The sequence below is a fragment of the Hippoglossus hippoglossus genome, chromosome 22 (genome assembly GCF_009819705.1).
Source record: "Hippoglossus hippoglossus isolate fHipHip1 chromosome 22, fHipHip1.pri, whole genome shotgun sequence".
Lineage (NCBI taxonomy): Eukaryota > Metazoa > Chordata > Actinopteri > Pleuronectiformes > Pleuronectidae > Hippoglossus > Hippoglossus hippoglossus.
Window position 1 is genome coordinate 12,317,471 of NC_047172.1, and position 15,547 is coordinate 12,333,017.

Sequence of the window (15,547 nt, forward strand, 5' to 3'; positions counted from 1 at the left end):
CTGCAGACACTTATTAGTACCAGGAGTAAATGTGTAAATCAGGTCAAGATCATATCTAGATAGAAATCTGGATACAAAATGCATTTTAATACCAGGTGTCAATAGAATAAACGTTTACACATGTTTAGACTGTGATGTGCAAATTGTCATGATTATATGTTTCAGCTTAGTATGACAATAACGTTGCTTATAATGTTCAAATGTATTTTATTTTGTCCGTGATAAATTTAAAGACCTCACAAGACGACTCGTTGACAAGTTCCTCTATTTTCTGGAGGCAAAATTTTCACATTTCCATTTCAAATGCGACCAACACTTTGCCCCTGGGAGGTGACTTTGTATAATATGTTCCAGCGGATTTGAGGGAAGCTTAAAACATTTTTAAAGTATAAATGGAAATTTCCTTAAATAACCTTTCTAAGCAGAGGGACACTTAGATTCTTCTTGAACGTTTTATATTTGTCGAAAACATATAAAAAGTTTTTCACCAAACACATGATGATGCAGTAAAACGTGAATGTCATGATAAACAACATGAGGTTCAGAGAACTGCGTCTTACATGCATCATAACCTTTTTATTTTTCAATTTGCTAATGACATTACCTAATGCTATTAACCGTGTTTGCTCGGTTATTGACAGCAGGTGACTGTCGCCCTACAACAACATGAACCATGCGCGCAGCGATAACATGTTACATATACGACATTACCAGACCTTCTTATGGGTTTTGAATCCAGAATATTTACATTTAAAACCAAGGAAGTGGTGAATTCCCTACAGAACACTTTGTAGTATTCTTCCCTGTGATTGGCTGATACAGGGCTGAGTGGGTGGTTGTGGAGAGCCTGATTGGCCAGGTGGACGAGCCCTTCGAGGTGACCCTGCTCTACACCTCCTCTCTGCGGGAGGGCGGCAACACTGTGGCTCTGGACTCTCTGGAGCTCATAGACTGTGAATCAGGTGAGTCCATCGTGTCCTGCAGACGTGTGAACTGAACTGAAGTGAGCTGCACATGATTGGATGGTTTCCACAGAGGTGGCTATAATTGCTATCCTCCATGTTACATGTAGGTGCTCGCATCCTATTGGATAGTTAAGCCTAAAGAATGCGTTCCTAAATCACAACAAATTGCTGTGACTGGTAAACATTGTATTTGTTGTGTGGTTTCTGGGCTGCAGACCACCAGGATGCTGTGTGTGGAGACTATTTCCACTGTGTGCACTCTGAAGACTGCATCGACCCGAGCCTCGTGTGTAACTTCCACACTGACTGTCCGTACGGTGAGGACGAGGGCTTCATTTGTGGTAAGATTTATTTCTTCTTTACAAAAATAAATCAAGATGCAGAAGTGGATGTTGCATTCAATTAAACTGTGGTCTTGAATTTCTATTAATAATCTATTTAAATGCCCGTTTGCTGGTGGTTTTAGAGGTTGTTGATGAATAATTATTCGTTTGATTTGATCTGCGGTGTCGTACTGATTCTGAGCGTGTGGGTGTGTTAAAGCGATATGAAAAGCCAAAGAAGTGTACGTGTGGGCGCTTTTAGTAAAGACGTCCTACAGCAAGTTTAATCCATGATAAATTATTAATCCTTTGACCGAGAGAGCCATATTATTCCAGGCTAAGTGCCTCAATGCAGCAAACTATATTTAAAGTACAGAGAGTCACTATTATGTGAAGTATGAAGCCTGAGCGGCTTTTATCCTCAAACTAATTTGCATCAATTTGCAATTTTATGGTATTAGCTGGAAACTATATTTGATTTTAATCTTGAAAGTATGTTTTCAAGATATTCTGCAAATTGTTAAATTGAGATGTTAATAATATTACATGATGATAAAACCTAATGGAGCACATAATGTTTTGAAATTTCAGATTAAAAAAATATGCTTCAGAAAAAAGAATTAGCGTCTTCTATCAATATCATGTATATTCTTCCACTTCCCAGTCTCAGCTGTTAAAGGACATAAACTAGAATGGCACTCATTAGAGCGCACAACTCCACCAACTCCCAACAGTCTCCACATTTATATCTGCTAGTCCCAGGTTTTAATTTGAATCTGCACAATGTTTCACACACTCACAAATATTAGTCCCATAAACATGTCGGATATTTCTAATGAAGAACTATGAATAATTCAGAAAATGAAAAAATGATTCTTGAATTGTTAAAGTGGACATAAATGCCCAGATCCGCCTCTTTGAATTACAGCTTTCTTCCCTCATGTGCTATCCTCCCATCGGGAGTTGTGGAAATCTGTTTAGTGGTTTTTGCATGATCCTGCTGACAAACAAGCAAGCCAACAGATAAACAAACGTAAACCAGACAGACAGGGTCAAAAACATAACCCCCTTGGTGGAGGTCCTTTGTTTTTGTTGTAGACTGTAGACTTTTGATTTTAAGATAAGAAAATGAGACAAGAGTTCAGAATGTGAACTTTTATTTTTTTAGTTCTCACATCTAGCTGCTTAACAGCTTGTTCGCAGCCAGCCATTTTACAAGAGAGCAAAAATACAGGAATATGTGTCTGACAGGTGTTATTATTATCAAATTTCCCTGTGCTGACTGTATTCAGAGAACTGTGTATGGGAGAAAAGCCATTTTTCAGCAGAGTAAAAAGGGAAAATTGATCAGAGCCATTGCGCAAACATTAAGCGTAGCCAACACAACAATTTGTGATGTCCTGGTAAAGAAAGGAGCTACTTGTGTACAGGACATCAAACAGGTCAGGCAAGGACGACAACAACAACAGCAGCAGCAGCAGCAGCTGATGATAGACATAATGTGAGAACTGTGAAGCAAACAGCCGCTGACATCATCAGCGGTCTCCACAGGGCAGGGATTAATGTATATACGTATAAATGCATGTGTGTACTTCAAAACACATTTCCTGCAACATCAAACCACCATCTATCTGTCTGTCTATCTATCTCAGCGTAGAGACAACAATTTACAATAACAATTTTACAACATATATGGTAAATGGAATGGACTGTATTTATAAATTGCTTTTATATTTGTATCAACCGCTCAAAGCACAAATTCTGTACGCAGAACATTTTCCATCGCACAAAATTCACATACTGCAATTTGGTAAATTTGGGATTCAGTATCTTGCCAAGGACAAGATGCTTGGGATCTAACCACTGACGTCCTGATTAGTGGGTAAGCCGCTCTCCCTCCTGAGCCACAGCCGGCTTATATAAACATTAAGAAATATGGCATCTTCTCAGGCAGACTGTATGTGCAGGGTGAGGAGAACTGGACAGGGAGATGTAAACTGTAAGTTTGCTTTCATGAAACATGTGAAAAGAATCTGCCTCTTCCCCAGGTGCTCTTCCGTCTGGCTCATACTGCTCGTTCGAACAGGACGCATGTGGCTGGTCTGTGTCCAAACAGCTCTCGGCCTGGAGGAGGGTCGCTGGAGACGAGCTTCTGGACAAGGAGGACATGCAGGGTGTCACTCTGCAGAGTACACCAGGTGTGTGTTAGTGTGTGTGTGTGTGTGTGTGTGTGTGTGTGTGTGTGTGTGTGTGTGTGTGTGTGTGTGTGTGTGTGTGTGTGTGTGTGTTTGAAATGTGCCGTAACATCTCATTCTCTGATTACATTATTCGTCATTTTGTTTTTACCATAATGATGAGTTATTGTGTCCTCGAGAGGTGGAAGTTTAAATTCTCATATTTAACTTCACTTTTGTCCACATGAGTCACATATTTTAGCTTTTTACTTTATTGTCGTTGTGTCGGCAGCCAATCAGAATGTGTCGTGAGATGAATAACATCACACACTTCTTACAGATCATTTAAACCAATCTGCAGAATGTATATGTGCTAACAGAGCAAGAATTTCTTTATATTTAACCCAGTGCTACTAACTGCTTTATCCTTTTTTTCATAGGTAACTTTTCCTATTTTAGCAATTACAAGAAGTTTAATTGTGGCTTTAGAAATGCAACAAAAATTGATAACTGTTCTGCTGTGTCACATGTATTGTGTGTGTCCGCAGGTTACTTCTTGTTTCTGCAGGTAAGAGACAGTAATTCACTTCGAGAGGCTTCCGTTCAGAGCTCATCTTTCCCTCCTCCAGTCTCCTCTGCTGCCTGCCAGGTCAGTGATTGAGACTGATGCACTTGTTGAATTATTCAATTCCAGTATTTATTTGTTTACCTCGTCCTTGAGACTGCTCTCGAGCTGCAGTCACATGAAAAGTATTTTGCTAAATCTTTGCTGATCCCCTGTGTCTCTGTGCAGCTGCGCTTCTCTCTGTATATGTATGGGGATTTTAACGGTTCACTGCTGGTGGCTATAGAGGAGAACGGGACCGGCACTGCACCGCTGGTCTGGGAGAGAAATGGTCAGCGGGCGGACGACTGGGAAGATGTTGCCCTGCAGTTGACTGGCCTCCATCATGGGTGGGTAAAAGGAAAACAATAGAATTGTAGAGCAGATGATTATGTAACAGTGAAATGCACAGTAAATGAATCAGGCATAGTTTCTTTTGTATAAATGTTACCCCTATTATTAAACTTATCTTTTTTTAAACTGATTCAAAAGTGAAGCCAAAGCATTTTGATTGCCCCCTGGTGGCTGGCTGCAATATCAGTCATAAGCCCCTCCTCCCTCATGTTAGCAGACAAGACATTGGTCAAACTATGGTTTACATATGGTTTCTGGAATGTTCGGTAGTTCTCATCACAAAGTTTTTCCAGATAGTTTGATGCTGTACAAACGGGCTGAGATGTCATGATTGACAGCTGAGACTGACTCACAATTGGTCGAGCGTGTGTATTGGTGGGATCTCGATACTGTGGCTCCACCCACCCTAATCGCTGCTGTCAAAGGCGCAAGATCTTTATTTAGAGTCTACGATGAGTACACACAGTACTTTAGATTCATAATTAGAGAGATGGGAAATTGCTGCATCCATCTAAATCATTTTAAAGATTAGTGAAGAACACATTCATAATGAAATGTTTTGTGTTTGGCTGCAGGTTCCATGTGAAGGTGACAGCTGTGTGGGGACAAGGCTCCAATGCTGATGTTGCTCTCGATGACATTGCAATTGGAGCGACCTGCTTCGGTACAGGTGAGCTGTTGCCAACATGGCACCATGAGATGCTACAGCAATGTAACAGTCTTTTCTATTACTTAGCATAAACATGATGATGTAATAATAATACATTTATTTTAATTGTCACTATTATTATATTAATAGTCTTTCAGAACCTGGGTAAAATGTTTCTTCATAGCAGAGGTGCGCACAGCATCGATTAATTCAGCCCCTCTCTCTCTCTCTCTCTCTCTCTCTCTCTCTCTCTCTCTCTCTCTCTCTCTCTCTCTCTCTCTCTCTCTCTTTCTCTCTCTCTCACTCACTCACTCTCTCCCTCTCTCTCTCTTTCAGGTCCATTTAGATGTTGCTGGATGGATTTTACCATTCAGTCTGGTGCGAGAGTAGATTAGAAATTTGGCAGTACAGTGATTTGATTGAAGGGATAAGTGTGTTTTTGTTTGTGCATGATTTATGCGACAGCTGGTTTACAACCTGAGTGGAGGCACAATTATGATGCTCAGATCCTGTTGAGCAAGACTGGAACATTTTCTGACTGATATCATGGTCAAGATCCCAGATTATCTATAGCAAGCCCATGACTTAGCTTGATGTTTCTCCTCATTGCAGTTATGACCTCACTCTGTGCTGGGATCGTGTTGTGCTTAAGAGACTTGCATGTTGTTTTGATGTAGAGACTGAACCGTGGACACTGTTGTTGCTTAAGTGAGTTCAACAATATCGGATTACTTTTAGGGAAGGACCTGGCAAAGGACAGGGAACTGGACGGCTGCTGTGGGCCGAGAAAAATCCTGTAAAACCGTGAAAACATTACATTTCTGTTTGCAAAATAGTGGATAGAAGAGAGGAACATGTATCATCTTGCACAGGAATTAGTCTTATCCATAATACCCTTCCTTTAATTGTTTTCTGTGTCCTTTCTGTATGATTATCATTTCCAGAAAAATGGAATCTGTAACCGTGACACCTTTTCTCTCTTTACTTCCCCTCTCCTCAGATATCAACTCTCTGCTGCCCATGACGGGCCTGGAGGATATCTTCAGCCCCCTTCCAGAGCCCTCAGCCTCAGGTAGCGTGCAGCTTTTTAACTATTGTTTGTCCGATGAGTCATTTTAAATCCACTCTGCATGCACAAGTGACACACCAGGGGGAGAATTGTATACTGAAGACATCAGTATTGTAACACTATGTGCAGTGACACAGGGAAAAGACCCAAACGCAGTTGTGACGAACTAGTAAGAAGAGGCCAACTGGCTGCAAGGAGGTGACGCAGGCAAAAGGCCAAAACCAGAGAGGGAAATCCAATCAAGCAAATCTATGCAGAGCAGGCGAGTGCAGAGTCCAAAGTATCGTATACAGAAGTCCATCTGAAACAGGAAACAAAAACAGTCAAAGAGCAGGCAAGGTTCCAAAATGCAGAAAGGGGAGGCAAGGTTCATACCCAAAGAGAGAGAGCATGTGTCCACCAAGGGAAGGACATTCCTCCGCCGCCAAGGCTGATTGGCCACTTTATCATCATATTGAACATTGTGCACAGAAATGTTCTGCAAACTGCTCACATTACAACACAGGCAAAATATCCACTCTCTGATATAATTGAAATAATTGAATGAACCTTAACCCTTTAATTTGTTATCATACAGAAGCTGGATAAATATCACCTCACCAAAAAAATATTATTTAAATTTACAAAATCAGAATCATTATCCTGATCCACACCAAACTTCACCGTTTAATATAATAGCTTTCTACACAAAAATGTCAAACCTTTTTCCTTTCACAATATTAAAGAAAGTTAAAATAACGATTCCTGGATCAACCCACTGATCCTGATCCATACCTCAATTGAATGGGTTCTTCCCTGACCCATACCACCTATTCCTCTTTGTCTCCATTTTTCTAGAGGTTTCTCTGATGACGTGGTGGTTTAACTCGTGCGGTGCCAGTGGTCCTCAGGGCCCGACCCAGGCCCAGTGCGACAGCACCTACAGGAACAAAAACGTCAGTGTCACCGTGGGGAAGGAGGGGTCGCTGAGAGGAGTCCAAATGTGGAGAGTACCTGCTACCAACAGATATCTGTAAGTTATAAAGGGGACGGATGTGTGGCTCATTCATCTGAGCGTCAAGGTGAAGGTTTCTCTAAAATCTGATTTCTTAGTTTCCTTTAAAATCCCAAACCAACAATTAAATACTCACAGGAAAATTCCAGGTGAATTTGAACATGGGGTCGAGTCTGTTGGGCCTTTTTAGGGTTATTTATTACTTTTTGTTGGTTAAGTGATTGGATCAGCTCTGGTGATGTATAACACATCATAGAGATAGATCCACCCCCTCCTCCAAATTCACAACCCAGCCAGTGTCTCTCTGCCTCCTCCAGTCTGCATGGTGAACGAACTGAACTACAGCTGTTATGTGTGATAGAAGAGATGAATGTGACTTACAGAGCAAAGATTTTATTATAACAAAGCATGAAAATCATAACAACCTGTTTTATTAGGTAGAGTGAACCCAACTTTTGAGTTAATATGAATCAATATTTGTGAAGAATATATAACCCATCGCACTGTGTTAGATTAACCCAGAATGTGGTTGGTCCAATAGTTACGCAGCAGTGTGGCTGAAAAATACCCACATTACGTAGGTTTCAACCCATTTTCTGCGTGGGAATTATCGACTATACTTTGTGCTGTAAAGTTTATGAGTCTCAGCGTTGCACTCTGTGACATGGTCTGTTGTTGTTGAACCTCAGCACTCTGATTTATTTTAATCCGGTCAACATGCACTCTCTTGTTGTCCTTGTTATTCTTCTACTGAATCTGCAGCAGACAACTGCACAAGGTAAAAATCAGCTTATCTTTAAACACATGTTTGTGACATGTGTTTTTCTGCCTCCACGGCGGGGACAGCGGCCAGTCAGAGACATGTTTTGGGGTTTTTCGTCTGTCCGTCCCATCTTTGTGAACACGATATGTCAAGAAGGTACAAACGTTCACTTTTAGGATGGGTGATCTTTTGGTATTTGTTTTCAAACTTCCAGTTCGACTCAAAGATTAACTGCTTAGGTTTCAGGGGTCAAAGGCTACAGTGACCCCATGAATCTGGAAGAAAAATGTAAATGGACCAGAACTGCACTGGTTGGTGGAGGCATACAATAATTCTAGTTTTTTTTTAAAGTATGTATGTCTGACCTCTTTATTTAAGATTCATGTCTTCACTCTGACTTAATGGACTAACTTGTTTTTGGTGCTATTGTTGACAGCAACTATAATTTAAAATATAGTCGTTTTTTACAAGCTGTGTTTTGTGGAATGCAGGATAACCTAAAAGACTTTCGGTGGTGTTTACACGTCGTTTCATTTTTCCGAGCTTAGTCACCGAGCTGAGAAACCATGTGTTAGCCTGGTTGCATGACTCACAGAGCTGGGCTAAGTGACAATTTAGAGGTGTGACGGAGCGAAATTGTTCTGGCCAATGCACGAGATCAAGACTTGAAGCTGTTTTATTGTCTCTGCAAAGCGATTCATCGGACCTCACCCCCACAATCACCACATGAAATGAGGCTCTATAATAAAATGTCTGGATAATCACAGTATTTACAGGGTGTTGAATTACTCAGGCTATATTATACTGTAAACAGCTGCATTTTCTGCCAAGATTAGTAGAGTGTGTGTTTATAAGAGGAAATAATGACGGAGAGGTACAGCAGTTTGCTCAGGTGTTTTATATGACATATACAATGTAGCCTGAAAGCAGTTTATTTAACAGCAGTTGATGCCGTTGTGGTGTAATGATTTCCCCCAGGATCTCTGCCTACGGGGCTGCAGGAGGGAAAGGAGCCAAAAACCACAACAAACGCAACCACGGCGTCTTCATTTCCGCCATATTTCCTCTGGAGAAAGGAGACGTACTCTACATCCTGGTGGGCCACCAGGGAGAGGACGCATGCCCAGGGGTGAGTATGGGAGACAGTGTAATCGAGCTGGGAGGATTCAGTGGCTTGTGCATTGTCCCGCTGGGATATATATGGCCAGAGAGAGAGAGAGTGTGACCAAAATAGAGAAAGATTCTCGCCTGATGGATTTATATTTTTGTGGAGGCGCCGTTTTTCTCTGAAAATAAAATCTCTCTCTCTCTCTCTCTCTCCCCTCGGTGCAGAGGAATCCTCACACTCAGAAGATCTGCCTGGGCGAGTGGTCGGTGATTGAAGACGACCTCAGGGGAGAGGCTGGCGCTGAGTGGGCTGGAGGGGGAGGGGGAGGAGGCGGATCTACCTACATCTTTAAGGTGACAGCTCGTTTAGTTTGTGGATCATTTGTCACATCTACTTCCCCTGGTCATGTTCAATTTGCTGTTCTGTTGAGATTGATGCTTTGTCTGAAAATGTTTTAAATGCAAATACATGCATGTGCATCACTCAGCTTCAACGTTGAAGAGCTCTCAATTAGATGTTCCTGTCTTGCCAGATGGAGAGTGGCGATCTCATTCCCTTGCTGATTGCAGCTGGTGGAGGAGGAAACGCTTACCTGGAGGACCCGGAGTCCAGTTTGGACCAGATACCACTGGAGCAGTATGAAAACAGCACCATACGACCCAGCAGCAATGGACGAACTGGTGCTGCAGGTGCGTTAATGCTATAGACAATGACAATAAGACTGTTCCCCAAAAGTGAAGCCAAAGCGTCTTGATCGAAGTGCACATTTAAGGATTTTTTTTACTCAGAGATGGTTTCTGTCATTTTCAATCAATCAATCAAATTTTATTTGTATAGCCCATATCCACAAATCACAATTTGTCTCATAGGGCTTTAACATGGTGTGACATCCTCTGCCCTTAACCCTCAACAAGAGTAAGGAAAAACTACTAAAAAACCCTTTTAACAGGGTAAAAAGAAGGTAGAAACCTCAGAGAGAGCCACATGTGAGGGATCCCTCTCTCAGGACGGACAGAAGTGCAATAGATGTCAAGTGTAAAGGAGAACATCACCAAGATAAAGGTTTTAGCAGCATTGATAAGGGTACATATTTTGAAGCATAACTGAAGGTCAGTGAATTGGTGGATTAAAGTGTCTGAGGAGAAATACTATGTATCGAGCAGTCCTGCTGCAATCATAGTCTATGGTCAGCAGCCAGCAAGATCATGATCCACCATCAAGATCGGATGCCACTATAGTCCACAGTCATTGTCCACTGCCGCCATTAGGATCCATCATCAGCTGCCACCTCGGTCGTGGTCCACCACCATTATCTGATGCCAACACGATAAAGGATCCGCCTTTATTATCACGATCAGCCAGCACGATGCAGAATCCGCCATACTGGATCCATCTTTAGCCTTTCTTATCACATAGATGTGTGTTCAAGTGTTCATTTTAGTAACTTTGGTTTTAATTAGTTATTTGATGCTATTAAAACAGAGTGACACAACATGATTGACAGCTGAGACTGACTTGTGATTGGTCGAGCGCATGCATCGGTGATGGCAAAATGGTGGTGCAAGTTGGCAGCATTTGTCTCCGGCAGATTAGTCAATACTAATATTAATGTCCATGTAAACGCAGATGCTGTGACTTGACGACTCAATTACTTCAGTTATGAAGCAACACTTAAGGTATAGCACAACAAAAAAGGAAGAAGAGAAGCATGACACCGTATGGATTATTTATGTAGTAAACAACAGTACCTATTATAATTCGTGATGAAAGTGAAGGCTGTCTGCAGACTCGGGTTCTAAACTTTATGATCCTGGTGCTTAAGTGTTCTCTGGAAAAATGAGCTGAAGAGCTGCAGTGTGAGCCTCAGATGACGACAGGCTGTTCACCTTGAAACTGAGTGAACTCCAACTGTTTTTCTAAAAGGTTAAATCCTCTCCTCCCGTGTGCACATGCACTCGAAACAGCGCATTCTGGACCATGTGTGTCCTCACACTGCAGAATGTGTTTGGTCTGTGGATAGTGGGATGTACTGGGATTGAATCTTGACATTCCTGACAGGTCTTTTACCTTTGAAGCAGGACATGAAGGGAAGAAGCATCTCTCTGCTGCAAGGAAGCTCCTGCTGGAACATTCTCAGTAAATCCCCCCTGATCAGCAGAGTCTCAACTCGGCCCTTTTACAGTATTGCCTCATCTTATTGAAACGTCTGTGGGATTGTTTAGATAAAGATCTGAGTGTCAGAGGAAGTTTGAGGCTCTTAGTAGTATGTACAGGAGCTGTGTGTGTGTGTGTCTGTTGGTGGGTAGATTTGAACTGTGCGTACCCAGTTGTCGCGCCGTCACATGAGACTGGACCTGCAGTGTGTCATTATCATGAATAACAGGATTCATGCTTTTATCTGCTCATCTGCGTCGATCAGATGTCCCCATCTGTCCGTGATTGAACCTGTTGACTCATAGAATATTGTTCGTTGGTTAATCAGCGGGTCGTCCACTAACCAGAAGGTCGGTGGTTCGATCTCCAGCTCCTCCAAGCATCCTTGGGCAACACGTGTGAATATGTGTGAGAAAACTTCTAGTATAAAGTGTTATATAAAAAAGTTAATTTACCGCTGCTGAAGCTAGAGATGTTTTGTTCTGATACATGGACTTTGCTAATTTGTCCTGTGCTGCCCACAGCTCTTATATAACTGTGATAAGATAGAGGACATGAAGTAAATTCAGCTTTATACATAAATAGAAAAAAGCTACTGTGCTGCGCTGATTGCCTGTGGCTGTCAGCAACGTAATTATGTGTAAGTGGTTGCGTGTGGGGATGTTGAAGGATGTTAAACAAAAGAAAATAGAAACCTGTGGTTCTGTGTGTTGTTTTGTTTTTTGGGGAGGCTGACTGGCTGAAGAGCTCTGCTGTTGAACCTCCCACCTCCGCCCACCGGCTGTCTGAGAACAGCAGAACATCTCAATCCGTCACCACTTATTCCTGTGGCTACTTCATTCAAATCTCTAGCTGGACGTCATCCCAACTTTTCGAAAGCAATCTCAACGAGCCTGAGCTCTGTCCTTGGCAAACTAAGACTTCTCTCTGCAGCCCTCTCTGGAGCGGCATCGGATTTGCTGAAAACATCAAAAACATCCATCCACAGCGGAGGGCGCCTCTACTGGTTTCTATAGAAGTATTTGAAAAAAAGAACCTTATTCTCACCTGGTTTATAACATTTAAAAACATGTTTATACTGAGTTTATGGACTCAAATGCTTCAATAAAGCATGATGTTCATTCAGTAAATGATGGTCCCATCTAGCGTGAAAAAGACGATAAAGCACAGTATGCATTGGGGAGTGGATACTGTGTGATTGACAGCTATTCCCGTCATAAGGGTGCAGGTCACAGGTGGAGGTGGGTGTGCAGCAGTGGGGCCATAAAGGGGCTGCAGTTTACACAGAGGGGCCAATCATATGTCCAGCCTCCCTGCACAATTCCTGATTCTGTGCACTAGCCCCACTCCTGGATCTGCCCCCCGGCGTGCAGTGTCCTCAAGCTCTCTGTCAGGCTCCTACCCCCCCCCCCCCCCCCACACTCCTCCAAATGGGGGTTTCAAAAAAACAAAGATGGCATGAGAAAAAATGCTGAACTGCTTAAGTCTTCAAAGCGGGAGTTCAAATACCGATGGGTGACATCGCCATGGGTTGCCACTTGGTCGTATTATTCAAAATATACACAGCTGAACACATCATATCCAAATATATAATTATCAGTTGTTTAATATACTAACCTACCTGTAAAAATAAAAGTTGTTTATTGTCTTTGGTGGCTCCTGAAGAACCTTTGTCAATTCTATGAGTAAAATCAACCAATTATCTGATTTAGAGCTTTGCATTTGTACATATCTGACAGAAGACCATCATTTTTTTAGCTTGACCCGTACTGAGAACTGAGCTGACATGGATTTCAACCATTTTTGAAAAGTCCCTCTCTTTTGAGTCCCCTGACGTTATGAAAGTGCAATGCTAAATAACTGGAATTCCCCAATAACATCATCTGCTGCCTCAGTCACATTGCAGCTGCAGCACGAACCTGCAGTTTAGTTTCATCCATTAAAGACGCTCCTTAGTGAAAAGTCAAGCGTTCAACCCGCATATCTTATCTCTCTTATTTAAGCAAATCCCACATGGTTACAATAACGCTGCCGACGGCCTCAGAGGCTTTTAATGTTGGATGTAATCATGTTTGATTCAGTGTTCATGTTTGTTTCCTTGAAGGTGGAGGTGGAGGTTGGAAAGACGATCCCAGTCCTCACGTGAGAGCTGGAAAGTCTCTGGTCGAGGGCGCCGAGGGGGGGTCCTCGTGTCCACTTGCCCTGTCCAAGCTCAGCTGGTCCACCTTCGGGGGTTTTGGAGGTGGAGGTGGAGCCTGCACAGCTGGAGGTGGCGGAGGAGGGTACAGAGGTAACAGTATTTTTTGATGCCAATTTTCTACACCTGCACTAAAAAAATATTTGTGTTCTTCTCATCTGACTCGCTCGGGGATGCTGGAGGTCGGTTAGAGTTGAGGGTGCCGTTTGCTTTCTTGCACCACTTGCTTGGAATCATTACTCTCTCTTGGCCTGTTTTCATAGAAGTTATTGCTTTTAACATGTGCTGTTTGTTTCTTTTCAATTATTCATTTTTGAAATTGATTCCGGTATGTTTTTGTGTCTGTACTGGGTTTTAATCTGTTTGCCGTGTTTTAGTTTGTGTTCTTTGTCCCTGCCTGACTTTATAATAAACTCCCTGACCTGACTCCCTGGCAGAAGAGATATTATATCTCCACGGGACAGTAAAGGATAAATAAATAGAAGTATATGAATATAGCAAACATAAAATATCATAATAGAATCAGTGGGGTGTAGATGATTCGTGAAACTGGAGAGCTCACAGTATGGATTCTGTGACAGGAGGTGACGCGGCACTGACGGATGAAATCACAGCCGACGGTCAGAACGGCGTCTCGTTCATTCATCCAATGGGAGAGATCTTCCTGCAGCCACTGGCAGGTGAGACTCAGTCTGACACACAATGTCACATCATGATCGTATCAAGACAATAATGGTGATGAAGATGGAGACCAGTCCAGGTGAGAGTAGAGTAATGCAAGGTGGAGTATAATGAAAAATCGAAGTAATAAAAAGTTCCTAGATCCACCCCCTGATCCGAATCCACACCAAAATTGAATGTCTTCTTCCCTGAGCCATAACACATCCTTCCACCAAGTTTCCTGGAAAATACAGACAGACTACAGACTAGCAGACAAAATCTAACATTTTAAACCACCTTGGCAGAGATAATCAGATAAGATATAGAGGAGTAAACCAAAAAGTAGCTTAGCTGTGAAGATCAGAACGCTGGATATACCAATATAAGTTTACTAGAAAGAACTTTAATGAAATAATTAGATCAATGAATAGAAAATTGATCATTAGATGATGATAACACGAATAAGTAGAAGTAATGTGAAATAATGGGCAGTCTGACAGGAAGCAAAAAAAACGAAAATTGATCTGATGTGTGTGTAATTTTATAAAAGAGGAAGATTGGCTCAATGAACAGATGCACTGTTATATGAAAAGACTCCACTCTGCATATGTATTCATATGAAAACACATAGTCCGAGCTATATAACATAAAGGTGGATGATGTCTTTGAGTCACTCTCCCAGTATCAGACAGCGTTTAACACGTCTGATCCCAAAGCACAGAGACGCTGGTGGTGTGAAGATTGCATCCTGAGTTCCTGGGATTCTGTTCGCTTAGTTCTCCGAGCAATTGATCCAATCAGGGTGTGGGTGTGTGTGTGTGTGTGTCTGTGCCAAACTATCTGTTTGAACACTTAGGCCCCCCCACACACACACACACATATCCACATACTGTATATGCAGTTTGTATTTTGTTTTGTTTCGTGTGTGTGAGACCAACAGCCATCTGATTCTAATTATTCAGCGGGAGGAAGGAGGAAGGCGCTCGACTAATTCACAGCCTCACGGAGCCGGTTGCCCTCGGCGCCAGCACACAGACATCCATTCTCATGTGAAAGGGCTTTTTGTTTGCTGCTGCGTGCGCTGCCAGTCATCGCTTTCAACCACAATGAGCGTCTCCGCGGCATGAAACGCGTTCAAAGGGAATCTGACAAAAAGAGATGTTATCGTGATTGAGTTTGAAAGACAATTATGTTTTTCTGTAATGTAATAAAACATCTTCTCATCTATAAGTGAAGGATGAGGTTTAATTTAATGACATACATGGTACAAGCCCACATCTCCTCATATTCATACTAAGAGAGGAGACCTGTTTCGTTATCTATATCAGATATAGAAGATAATGTTGATCCAGTACCTGGGCACAAGATGTCAAATGTTCTGAAATTTAAGTACAAGTAATATTTGTATATCTATTTATATGATATTTAATTTTGTCAGTAAATTTCATTAAAGCACTAAAACCATCAGCGTAAATCTGTCTCTTCAAACTTTCTGACTTCTCCAGCGTGTCTTTGGCTTCCAGTCTCTTTCCC

The 15,547-nt window shown here is 42.0% G+C and overlaps 1 protein-coding gene across 2 annotated transcripts in view; it reads left to right on the plus strand.

Annotated features, from left to right (window-relative positions):
- Positions 1-15,547, plus strand: part of ltk (leukocyte receptor tyrosine kinase) — a 56,612-nt gene that overhangs the window by 26,095 nt on the left and 14,970 nt on the right. For both annotated transcript variants that reach the window (XM_034576131.1, XM_034576129.1), the window contains exons 5-17: positions 823-962; positions 1,181-1,306; positions 3,337-3,486; positions 4,011-4,111; positions 4,256-4,416; positions 4,996-5,090; positions 6,070-6,141; positions 6,976-7,150; positions 8,874-9,024; positions 9,228-9,356; positions 9,536-9,692; positions 13,262-13,447; positions 13,936-14,034. In XM_034576131.1, coding sequence (XP_034432022.1) covers positions 823-962; positions 1,181-1,306; positions 3,337-3,486; positions 4,011-4,111; positions 4,256-4,416; positions 4,996-5,090; positions 6,070-6,141; positions 6,976-7,150; positions 8,874-9,024; positions 9,228-9,356; positions 9,536-9,692; positions 13,262-13,447; positions 13,936-14,034 — 1,742 coding nt within the window. The remainder of the gene's footprint in view (positions 1-822; positions 963-1,180; positions 1,307-3,336; positions 3,487-4,010; positions 4,112-4,255; positions 4,417-4,995; positions 5,091-6,069; positions 6,142-6,975; positions 7,151-8,873; positions 9,025-9,227; positions 9,357-9,535; positions 9,693-13,261; positions 13,448-13,935; positions 14,035-15,547) is intronic.